This window comes from Otolemur garnettii, unplaced genomic scaffold, assembly GCF_000181295.1.
Source record: "Otolemur garnettii isolate 467f Iridium unplaced genomic scaffold, OtoGar3 scaffold00117, whole genome shotgun sequence".
NCBI lineage: Eukaryota > Metazoa > Chordata > Mammalia > Primates > Galagidae > Otolemur > Otolemur garnettii.
The window spans coordinates 4,122,711-4,136,032 of NW_003852512.1; the positions used below are offsets into that span (position 1 = coordinate 4,122,711).

Sequence of the window (13,322 nt, forward strand, 5' to 3'; positions counted from 1 at the left end):
AATCTTCTTTTTCATATAATACCTGTGATAGTCCTTATCTTCCTCAGCCTTGTCTAAATACCAAAGGCCTTTAGCCCACAGCTCAATTCTGATCCTTTAAGCTTGTTACTTAAGCTCTGGTGGTTAAGATCAGAAGTTACTTTTATTACCTATAGTCAGGTCTCCTGAGATGAACCCACTAAGCTATATCTTTCCTGTTTCTTTCCATATATACGTGATCTCTAGGAGGGATTTCTTCTTTAGTTTTCTTCTTAAGCCTCCAGCCTATTAAATTAGGACATTGTCACTGATCCCCAGGCCCTTTAGTTAAGGCCCCAAATCCAACCCATTTAATTATGGCTCTGAATATAAGGCTCATTCTTTGAACACCTGCCCCCCCACCCCAAATTGCCTAGAGATTTAAACTTCATTCTTAGGTTCTTGCTAGTCTCATCTCCTGAGTATCATCACATTACATGGTATCATTATTTACTATTGAGCTTAAAATTGCTCTATCTCCTCTCTGTATGTAAATTCTAGTCTGGAATGCACTTAAGTTTATCATACTCTGGATGTTGGCATCTGGAACCAGGCTTGGTAAACTGAACCCTTTGGGCCGAATCCAGCCCAACTTTTTTTTTTAATAGAGTTTTATCACAGTACAACCATTCTTACTCATTTACTTATTGTTTATGGCTGCAAAACAATGGCAGAGTTGCATAGTACAAGAGATATCACATGGCCTGCAAAGCTATAAATATTTATCTGACTCTTCATTAAAAAAATATTTACTGACCTTTGATCTATAACCCAAGTAGTTCTCCTAACCTGCATACTGGTTATTGTTTGATGCTTTTCATTACTATCCTGTCCATCTAGTGAGGCCCAGAAGCTCAGTTCATTTAGGCTATGAAGATAGGTTCCAGCCCATTCAATTTTCTTTCCTTTGAACTTCCTTGCCTCCTGTTTGTCATCTTCCTAAGATTCCCATTACCTGTGTTTTGATTTTTAGTAAAAGAGAGGTAATAGTCTTAAAGACCATAAGAGTAATCCCGTGCTGTTTTTTAATGTGGCATCTAGGATATAATATGTATCTTTTAATATTGCCAATGACTTTCCAATACCTTTAAGATTAGGCCTTTCCATTCTTCAGTGTCTCTAACTCAGGTTTTCTAAGCCCCACAGCTTCCAAGGTCTTTCATTACCAAATATTTTAAATATATAATATTCCTGCTTTCCATTATCTGGCCTGCAGCATCTCCAATGCCTATGTTTTCTAATCTCTCCAATATTAGGGTCATTAAAAGGTGAGGTCATCCAGTAACTCACATAATCTTTAAGGTCCAGATCTTGCCTTTTGAGATCTAGAGTTTTAACTTCCAAGTCTTCTAAGGTTCTAATCCTTCAATGTTTCCTCTGTACAGGTCTTCTGGAGTCCATGTATTTTATAGTATTTAAGTGTAGCTTTTCCAATATTTGCTAGCACTTATATCATTCCATTCCCATATATTTTAATGTCTCCTAAATCTAATTTTACATTTTTTATTGCCAGTTCCTCTAATGCCCAAGTATTTCAATATCTCCCAAGAACCAAGTCTTCCATCTTAAGGTATTTCAATATCAGCAATGTATTAATGACTAGATCTCTTACCATCCAGCTCTTTAATCTCAGGCCTCCTAGTATCCAAGGCCACCAGCATCCTTGACTTAAGCATCATTGGAGATTTAATCCTTCCAAATTCTGTCCTTTGACCTAAGTATCTTTTCCAATATCCAGGGCTGTTTTAAGTACTATTTTCCAATATCTTCCAATATCCAGGGCTTTTGATTTTAAGATTTCTAAATGTCCCTATCCTCTGTTGTCTATATCTTTCAGTATTTAGGAGTTTCAAGGCACAGGAATTGCAAATGTACAGAGTTTCCAGTGTCTATGGCTTCCAATATCCAATATTTCAATGTATAAGGCCGCCGAAGTGTCTGTTGGCATGAGTAACCCATGTCTCTGAAATAAAGGCTTCCAATGTCTCCAACGTCCTGTGCTTACAATGTTTCCAATATCCAGGGTTTCCAATGGCGCCAGTGTCAAAGTCTTCCAACAACTCCAGGTCTTCCAGAACCTCCAAGTCTTCCAACAACCTCAATGTCTTCCAGACAATCCTGGTCTTCCAGAAAATCCACATCTTCCAGACAATCCATGTCTTCCGGACAATCCATGTCTTCCAAGAACCTCCAAGTCTTCCAGTAAGTCCAGTCTTCCAACAATTATTGGTCTTCCACAAAATCCAGATCTTCCAGGAAAATCCATGTCTTCCAGAAAATTCATGTCTTCCATCAAATCCAGATCTTCCAGCTAATCCATGTCTTCTGGAAAAATCTATGTCTTCCACCAAATCCAAGTCTTCCGATAAATCCAGTTCTTCCAGAAAAAAATCCATGTCTTCCAGTTAATCAACGTCTTCCAGAAAGAAATCCAGGTCTTCCAGTCAGTGTCTTCCAGAAAGAAATCCAGGTCTTCCAGAAAAATCTATGTCTTCCACCAGATCCAGATCTTCCAAAGAAATCTTGGTCTTCCAGGCAATCTATGTCTTCCACCAAATAAAGTCTTCCAGTCAATCCATGTCTTCCAATAAACCAATGTCTTCCAGAAAATTCATGTCTTCCAAAAACGTCCAGGTCTTCCAGCCAATAGGTCTTCCTGAAGATCCATGTCTTCCAGAAAACCCATGTCTTCCAGTAACTTCCTAGTCTTCCAGAAAATCCACCGTCTTCCAAACAATCCAGGTCTTCCGGACAATTCGGGTCTTCCTGAAAATCCGTGTCTTCCAAAAGGCCAAGTCTTCCAGAAAGTCTACGTCTTCCAATGATCTCCAGGTCTTCCAGCCTATCTGCTTCTTCCAGAAAATCTACGTCTTCCATCAAATCCACAGCTTCCAGAAAATCCACGTCTTCCAGGAAATCCATGTCTTCCAGAAAATCCACGTCTTCCAGCAAAGTCATGTCTTCCAGCTTACCTATGTCTTCCAACAAAGGTACGTCTTCCAACAAAGCTTTGTCTTCCAGAAAATCCACGTCTTCCAGCAAGACTGTGTCTTCCAGAAAATCCACGTCTTCCAACTAAGCCACGTCTTCCAAAAATCCATGTCTTCCTACACCTCCAGGTCTTCCAGCATCTCCAGGGCTTCCAGCATCTGCTCGTCTTCCAGCATCTCTACGTCTTCCAGCATCATCATGTCTTCCAGCATCTCTGCATCTTCCAGTATCTTCACGTCTTCCAACATCTTCAAGTCTTCCAACAGCTACTCAGTCTTCCATCAGTGGGCTCAACATCCATGTCTTCCACCGTCTCCAGAGTGCTGATCTAGCATTCAGGTCTTCCAGTGTCTGCAATATCCAGGTATTCTAGCATGTTTTATAGTCTAAGTCTTTCAAACTTTCTCCAGGTCCAGGCTTTTTCAAATCTAGTGTCCCTTTGTCTAAACCTTCCCATGTTCAGATCTTTCCACAGACAGATCTTCCAATTCAAATATTTCTGTTTCTAGCATAATTTGCTTTGAAAAATTAGTAGGTCATTATAGACCAGATCTTACGAACAAACTGTACTACGGTTTGTGTTTTTTTCTGTTTGGAAGTGTGTATTTAATTAATCTCTATAACTTTTTAAGATAGTGTTCATAAAACTTCTACAGAATAAATAGATGGGATTGATGGAACATATTTTACGACTTTACTATAGTGCTTAGAGTTTTTATACAGTCAACTGTTTAAGTGCAAGGCAAAATTTTTACTAAATGAGAAAAATTCTGATTAAGACTGTTAGATAAAGTTAACATACAATTGTATAAGTTGTCCAGTTTTTCATAATATTAATTTTTGTTCATTTCATCTTATGTGACTAATTAATAATAATAATACATAGCATTTGCACATCCAGGCACTGTTCTAAGATCCTTACATGCATTAACTCATTTATTCTTCACAATAACTCATTGAAGTAGGTGCAATCAATATCCCCGTTTTACAGATGAGGAAACTGGCACGCAGAGGTGAAATAACATCTCTAAAGGACACAAATACTCAATAATAGAGCTGACATTTAAACCCAGCTAGTCTATATGCAAAGTCCATGATCCTAACCACTATGCTTTAATATTTGTTGTTAAAAATCAAGATGAGATTTATGGGATCCACGGCTTAAGTGTACCTATAATATGTGTAGAATACTATAGTATCTTATATACAAATGGTCTCACTTTATCCTGTCACTATCAGAACACATTTGTAATCACAGCTTTTATTCCTCAACCAGTTACTATCATTTCTTTGCTCATGTATATGAAAGTAGCTATAAACAGTTACTGATACTATTTTCAGTTTTGGTAGGAAGAATATAAGGGAGCACTAAGTTCACAAGGTCTTTGCTTTAGAATTGTGTTCATAGCTCCATGATTTGAGTACTAGTGCCTGGAATTTAACTTTTCTATCTGTTTTAATCCCTTATCACTGGCCACTTTCCAGTTTACACCTTATTATCCAGACCACTTACCATTAGTTTGTTTTTGACCTCTAGGATCTACCTGCATCTTCAAATATGACCCCCAGGGTTCCTAACTCACTGCCTTGTATCTGAGTAATGGTAATTACAACTCCTAAATTCCAGCATGCTGACCTAGAGAACTAACTACTTGGTTCTCCCAAATCTCAGCTCCCACCATGCACTTAAGGCAACATTTCTACCCATGCCTCCAGCTGGAGTGAAAAAAAAATGGAAGCCACATAATGAAATTATAGTTAGGCAAGGAATCTCTTAAGATTTAGAGTAACTTACATGGTAATAAAAGGAACAATAACAATAGTTAAAATTGCAATACCTTCTGAATATTTAATGAACATTAAAAGTTCATTAAACTTTTTACAAAGTGCTATCACCTCATTCATTCATCATTCAACAGATATTTATTGAGCACCAACTGTGTGCCAGGCATGTTTTAATGGAGCTTAAAATCATCTTGGGGAAACAGACAATGTATAAATAACTGAAAAATTATTTATCAATTGTGATAAGATCATGACAAAAAAGTAAATATAGGATGCTGTGAAAGTCTCAAAAGTCAAGGAAAGCATTTCTGAGGAAGTAACATTTATAAAGATTCTTGTTTGGTTATTATACTATAACCTGGTGATGTAGATAAGACAGATGTTTTGATATCAGTTTTACTAATCAGAGTACTAAAGATGGACATGGGATCCAGGTGTGACCTCTTTTTTTCCTACCACTACTTTCTGCCTTAAAATATATATTAAGTACTATTTGACATTATATATCAAGGGATATAAACAGGCACTCTTTGACTTACTACTTTCTACCTCAAGGAATCTATCCAAGGAAATTATCTATGATGTGGATAATTCATGCACAAAGATGTTCTTTATATAATTATACATTATTTGATATACAGAAAAACAGGAAACCTAAGAGTCTAACATTAAGGAAATGAATAAGTAAATGTGCTATGTACCTATGATGGAATATTCTATTAAAATATTTATGGTATGCTCATTTTATAATGTTAAATAAAAATCAGCTTACAAAACTACATAAAGTGTGATTACAACTGTTCTTAGATATATAATCAGAGTCAAATCACTACAGATGAACATACTGGATATGGTAAACTAACTATTCCTGCATGGATAGGATTATGTGTGATTTCGTTTTCTTCTACATACTCATTTTGGTTTTCCAAAGTTTTTGCCATCTGAAGGTATTTTCTATTCAGGAATAATAGTTAAACAATTGTTCACAAAATTCATTATTTAGTTATCTATTTTATTGTACATGTAATGAAGTTTTACTTGAAAATATTTCCAAATATAAGTAAGAAATGTGGAAAAAAATAAGTTCTCAAATAATCTTAGTACCCAGAAATAATCACTGTGAAGTGTTCAATGGATTTTCTTCCAGACTCTTTCACAGATATCTTAATTTTCTTCTACAAAGTAGAATCATACTGCCATTTAACCTATTTATTTCACTTAACAACAAAGTGTGAGCAATTTTCCATGTCAATACCTACATCTATATTTCAATTTTAATATAGAATTTATTTATTCCATCTCCTATTGGAGTAGGCATTATGTTCCTTCTTATTTTTTTGTATTATAAAATCTTCTTTGATGAGCAGAAGACTGTGTTGTCCTACCTGGTGGCTCTGGACATACTTGTGTGCAGATTTGTTCAGTTATTATTTATGGCAAATTTCTAAAAGGAGAGTTGCTGAGCCAAAGGCCACGTACATCATAATGCTTATCACAGCAAAAGAAAATATAAGCAATCCAGATCTTGAACAATTAGGAGTGGTTAAAAAGTTATATTGTAACTATATGTGGATACTGTGCAGCCATTTAAATTTATTTCATAGAAGAATATTAAATACTGTACTTATAGAAATGGGAATATGTTGACAACGTATCATCAGTGAGAGGAATATGTCACATGAAAACATATGTAATATTCATATTTTATAGGGAAACCATGTAAATGTCCTCAAAGAATAGCCAAAGATATATATTAAATGTTAGTAGTAAAAGTCCCAAAAGGAAAATGGATGAATCATGGTGTATTTACACAATGAAATATTATATAGCTATGACTACTCTACTACCTATAATAATATGAATAGATTTTACTTCTTGAAAGTTAATATATAAAGCCCCAAATACTACTAATAATAGGATATCTTTTTTTATATTATTCAAAGCCAAGTAAAACTAAGCACTATAATATTTACAATGTTAAGTAAAAATCAGCAAAGTTATATAAAGTGTGATTACAACTATTTAAAAATATATAATTAGAATCAAAATCAAACAATTACAAGTAAACACACTGGAGATTGTAAACTATCATTTGCCTGATACACATATATAAAATAAATTCCTAAAAATAAATGGAAAATGAAACAAAATTTCAGATAATGGTTATTGGGATTGAGGAAAGGGGGTCAGAATAGGAGAAGGTTACATAAATGAATTTCAGTTGTCAATATTCTACTGCTGGGATGATGGATGTCATTATGTAATTAAAATCCTATTTTGATTATTTAATAATTTAATGATTTTTAATAAAATTACATAGAAGAAAAGTTAAAACATAAAAAAATGATAGAGTGCCATGCACGAATTAATGAGACAGTGTACATTGTAATCAATCCAATTTTGTGCACTTGATTTTCATTATATTTTTAAGAAATTACCTCTGGTTGGTGGGCACACATGGGATTTCATTCTCTTTTTGTTCTTCTCTAAATTTGAACATAAAAAATATTAATTTAAGATTTATGTTGATGTGTTTTTAATGATATAAGAAAATGCAATAAATTTATTGAAAAAAGCTCCAAATTACATAAAGGTCTAAAAATATGTTTAAAAGACATACTAGGGACTGAAAAGGAAAATGTTGACATGTTAATGATTGCTTCTGCATAGGGACATTTTAAATTCTTTTTTTTGTTTCCATATATTAATATATATATTTAAAATCAAATGTTACAGGGTGAACTTATATTATTTTTCTTACAAAAGGAATACATACTGTAAAATGCTAAAAAGGCAGTAGTATATGAAGTAAAAGGTGAAATTATCCCTCGCCTGAACCTACTGCCCAGAGATACCATGATTATTTATTTATTTGTTTCTTTCTAATACGTCTTCTGTTTATGTGGGTGTATTCTTCTGTATTTTACAGAATGAAATCATCCCATATATATTATTCTCTGTGTTGCTTTTTCCCTGCTCAAAAGAAAGTCAAACAGCTATGGAGAATGCCAGAGTAGGGTGTACTGTAGTATTCAGTTCTTTCCACATGATAGATATGTAAGTTACTAACAGTTTGTTGCTATTATGTATAATGCTATAAGAAACACTTTTATTAATAAATCTATTTTACATGATTACAAGGATTTTTAAAGCTAGAACCTTAAAAATACAACTTCTATATCAATGCTTTTGAGCTAATTATCCTCCTGGCCTGAGGAACACAATTATTCTTCTTAATTGTGGGTCAATATTCTGGATGGAAAATCCAATCTCCTTTAAATTATTTCTCTTAATAACTAGCAAAGTTAAACATCTTTTCATAGGTTTATTAGTTATTTGTATTTCTTCTGTTGGAAATTACTTGTTTATGTCCTCTGCCTATGATTTGTTGTGTCATTTGGCTTTTTTCTTATTAATTTATAGGCGAACTCTGGATATTAGAACTGGTACGATTATGTGTGGTATATATTACCAATACATGTCATTTGCCTTTTACATTTATTTGTGGTGCTATTTGCCATAAAGATTTAATTATGTGAAGAGACAAACATTTTAGTCTTTCGTTCTTCTTGGTTTTGTCTCATGCTCAGAGTTTTGAACCCCAATAAAACAATTCTCCTACATTTCTGCTGCTTTTGTATGTATATTGTTTCTTTGAGACAGAGTCTTGCCTGTCCCAAATTCTTGGGCTCAAGCAGTCCTCTTGCCTCAGCCTCCTAAGTAGCTGGGACTACAGGCATGTGCCACTGCACCTTGCTCTTCCAATATTTTGTATATATTTATTGCTTGGTGCACTTATCTATCTGGAATTGATTCTTCTTGTATATGTATATGTATGGTGGGAAGTTGGAATCTGAGTATTTTATCAGAAAAGATAGTTTTTCCAACTTATTTATTGAATTGAATTATTTCCATACTGATTCAGAATTCCTTTATCATGAGCTATATGATATATTTCTTAGGTGTCTTTTGTTCAGTTGATAATATTTGTCAATTTCTGAGCTAGAACCTCACTGCTTTAATTTTACTGTAGCATTGTTTTCTTTTTTTTCTTTTTCCAGATGAATTTTAGAATCAACTCATCAGCTTCCATTAAAAAAGTCCCTTGGAAATGTCCCAGACCTTTTGAGTAACATGTCAACGATCATCATCTTTATGATAGTGAGTTTTGTGTGTGGGAACATGGTGTCTGTCTCAATTTATTTAATCATATTTCAATTCCCATTAAGATATTAAATGATTGTTAGGCTTATTCTTTGTTGTTTAAAGTTTTTATTGTTCTTATGTGAATGATACTGCATTTAAAAGTTTATTACCAATAGTGTATAAAAAACCTATTGATCTGTAGTATTTATCTTGTATCCAGGCATTATATTAAACTGCTCCTACCTCTAACAGTGATTTTTATTTTCAGTTGATTATCTTGAATTCCTAGGAACACAATCATGTCATTTGTAAATAATAGAATAGGTGTCTTTTCCTTGCTATTGTTTGTGTCTAATTTTCTTTTCTTTTAGCATGTGTTTAAAGACTTTATGACTTCCAGGACAATACAGATTGATGTTTCTTAATAAAGAAAAGGCAAACTTCTCTTGTTTTTCACACTATTAGTAATGCCTCATTGTTTCCCTCTAAAATATTATAAATGCCATTGTTTCTGATAAATGTGCTTTTTAATTATGAAAATGCCTTTCTACTCCTGGTTCACTTATAATTTGATCAGGAATGGATATAGCATCTTATCAAGATGTCATTTGTGGCATCTGCCAAGCTGATATCAAGATGATAATATGGTTTTTCTCTTTAATCCATAAATTAGTTCATTGCCCAATGTTTAGCTTTTCTTGCATTCCTGGAATAAAACTGATTTGGTGGTATTTTTGTATGTGGTCATTTTATTTAGGATATAAAATTCTACATTAACAGTGCCTATAAAAGTGCCTCCTCACCTTTCTCACATCATGGAACACTGGGATAAATAAACAAGATTGGTCAAGGCAGAGGCCACAGGCTTCTCAGGCTCTGCCTTGCTGCCACAAGGCCTTAGGAGATAAAGATTATAGCACATGTACAACCCAATCACAGAATACCAACGTGCCAAGGTACACATGTCGGGAAATTCTCATTTATTGTTTTCCCCTGTGTGATGCCCTTTTCCTAATTTGATGTCAGGATGATGTTACCCTTGTAAATAAATTTGAATTTGCTTTCTTTTTCTACAATGTAAGTAATTTAGAGACAAACTGTTCTTTAAACAGTTATGTATAAAATCCTTTTGTCTTAGTGCTTGTGTGGGGTTAAAACTTAAATATTTTTTCAGTTTCTCCTATAATTAGTTTAGCCAAGTTTCCTCCCTCCTCTGGAGTCAATTTTGTCAAGATTTCATCTCTTAATCTGGATTTTCGAATGTACTGATTGGAAGTTGCACATAATATTTTCTAATGTGTCTTAATTTGCATATGTGTGGCTATATGCCTTTTTAAAAGTTCTTTGATGGAAATTTGCACACGTTTATATATTTTATTTTCTGTCATCTATTTTTTTTAAAATACCAAGTAGTTTTCAAATAACACTTTCTGCTCTTGTAAATTTCTTCTTTTTACATTCTTTGGTTCTGTTTGATCTTTTTCTAACTTCTTTAGGTGAATTCTTTGTTTGCCTTTCAATCTTTCTTATTTTCTACTTAATGTACTTAAATTCTAAATGTTCCTCTGAAAACAGCTTGGATTGTATCCTATATTTTTCACAGGCAGTATTTTCACATAGTCTGTTTTGTCACTTAGTCTATAGTTAAAGTTTTCTTTTCCTTTTTAATCCAAGAATTACTGAGAAGTGTATATATTTCAGCCTGACTGGGTTTTAGTTGTTATTGTGTTTTTCTAGCCTTTTCCCCCGCGTAATTACTGTTTTTACTATCTCATGAATAAAGTCTGCATCCTGCCTGAGTTGTACATTTTGGAAAATGTTTTTTGTATCCCATACTAAGTAATAAATATCTTATAAATATTCCCTGGGCAATTGAAGCAAATATCCACTTTCTTTTTGTTGGGGTATGTATTATGTAATGTTTCTACCTATTAAATATGTTCATTGTTATTAAAATATTCTATTTTTGTCTACTTGACCTAAATTTCCTAATTAAAAATATCTAAAATCTCCCAATTATTTAGTCACAGCCTCCTTCTATGTCTATCTTTTTGTGTTATGTATTTGAAATTATTTCTCAGTGCTTTAAGTTTTATGATTATCTTATTGGATAGTGTTAGTTCACATTATATATTAGCTCACAAAGATAACTTCTTTGACTCATTTAATAATTTTTTTGCCTTGACTTTTCTTTGCTACCTCTACTTTATTTTTCTTAACATTTGCCTGGTATATTTTTGTTCATTTCAATATTTTTAGCTTTTTTTTTTCTACTTTTTTAGTCTATCTTTTCAAAACAGCACATGATGAAATTTTCTTTGTACTCCATTTGACTTCCTCCACCTTTTAAGTTCACAATTAAACCTTTCAGATTTGTTAAAATTGTAACATTAATTTTCTTCTGTCATTTCATTATTTTTTTTATCTTCTTGTTAGATTATCAAAGTGCACGTACTCCTTTTCCCTATACTGGCTTAGAAGTTTAAAATATCACTTCTAATAGTTATTACACTGATCTACATATCTATCAATATATACTTTCACACGGATGGAACTTTTAAATGGGTATGTAATACTTTCGTAATAAAAGTAGAGAGGAAACATCTGCTTTTACATGCACATGGTATTGGGTCCTTTCTTGCCAGTCTCACTCCCTTTGCTTGGGCTATCATCATCTAAATTTTAGTCCCTTCTACCAAACTCTGAATCCTCACTACTCTCCTGTCCATCCTGTTTACTGCTACCAGCTTAGTCTCCTTAAAGATCATTTTCTCATATCACTCAAAAACTTAACAATTCTGGCTTCCAAATTAAATGCAAAATTCTACCTGTGATATCCAAGTCCTTCATGCCCCTCCTTACATAAGCATCTCTGTTCTCTACTTGCCCAAGGCTCATCTACTCTAAACAGACTTTATTTCCTCACTACCTCATACAAACACCAGTGGCTGTTTCTTCCTTTACTTTCATTCATTTATTCTCTACCTTTCTCTTGTCTACACTTATTTCTGTTTTCTCAGAGTCCCACTCAACCACACCTGTCTCAGAGGATTTGTTATCCTACCCTAATAGTTTTCTATCAGGGAACATCTGCATTTTCAGGGAGGAGAAATATGAGGGCTGTCCAGAAAGCATCCATCCATGTTATGAGAAAAATAGAGACATACATAGTTGCATACTTTCTGGATAGCTTTTGTACTCTGGTTACAAAACTGCAGGAACAAACTTCAGGGTTTTACCTTGAAACCTTCAAATATCAAATTTTCATTAAAACAATATTTTGACCATATTCTAAAATGATTTAGTGTGATATTAATCCCCCCTCACTCCAAACCAAAGTTTCCTTATACTTTTACCTAAGTAACAATGCTGTCCACTGTCACCTCAATTTAAGCCTTTCCCTATTTTTGGTACTTTTTGAATCTTCCCTAGCAGAAGAAAATTGATATCCTACTCCCTTGAGAGTTAGTTGCTCCATTTCATCTCTTAGTCCATGATCTTGAGTTCTACTGGAAGTTTCTAACAGCTGCTTTAGAACTGAAGCCCCTACAGAGCCTTTGTTTCCATTTCAGTCATTATGGCCCTTCCTGTCCTGGAATGGAGCCAGGAATGGGGCCCAAGCACTCTAGGCACTGAAAAAATGTGTGTTTGAGACAGTCTCACTATGTTGCCCTCAGTAGAATGTTGTGCTGTCAGAGCTCACAGCAACCTCCAGCTGTTGGGCTTAAGTGATTCTCTTGCCTCAGCCTCCCATGTAGCTAGGACTACAGGAGCCTCCCACAATGACTGGCTATTTTTTTGTTGCAGTTGTCCCGGGCTGTGTTCGAACCTGCCAGCCTTGGTGCATGTGGCTGACGCCATGACCCCTGTGCTACGGGCGCTGAGCCTGAAAAACCATATATTTTCTTAAATAATATCTTCATGGATTAATGAATTCTTTATGGTGCTCCTACTTCAACAAGACAAGGTGTTTTTCATACTTTATACTTTCACTTCTATTCTTTCCACCTTTTCCAGATGTCTCTGTCCCCAGAATTTCTAGATGGGAGACCATCTAGAGCATACTGACCTCATGAGGTAGAGTTCTGCTGGACCAAAAAAGCTGAATTCTTGCTGAACTACTGCCCTTTTTCTAGATTTACAATAATTTTGTTTGTTTACACTATGCCATTTTTATTTCTGGATGATTATTATTATTATTATCTTTATTTTACAGTTTTTGGCCAGGGCTGGGTTTGAACCTACCACCTCTGGCATATGAGGTCGGCGCCTTATTCCTTTGAGCCACAGGCACTGCCCTATATCTGGATTTTGTTTTTTTTTTTTTTTAGACGGAGCCTCAAGCTATCCCCCTGGGTAGAGTGCTGTGGCATCACAGCTCA

The 13,322-nt window shown here is 34.3% G+C and overlaps 1 protein-coding gene across 1 annotated transcript in view; it reads right to left on the minus strand.

Moving 5' to 3' along the window:
* Positions 1–2,588: 2,588 nt before the first annotated feature.
* Positions 2,589–13,322, minus strand: part of CDR1 (cerebellar degeneration related protein 1) — a 15,023-nt gene continuing 4,289 nt past the window's right edge. Inside the window, 6 exon segments of the mRNA XM_012809924.2 lie at positions 2,589–2,654; positions 2,718–2,750; positions 2,752–2,804; positions 2,807–2,846; positions 2,848–3,093; positions 3,132–3,275. Coding sequence (XP_012665378.1) covers positions 2,589–2,654; positions 2,718–2,750; positions 2,752–2,804; positions 2,807–2,846; positions 2,848–3,093; positions 3,132–3,275 — 582 coding nt within the window.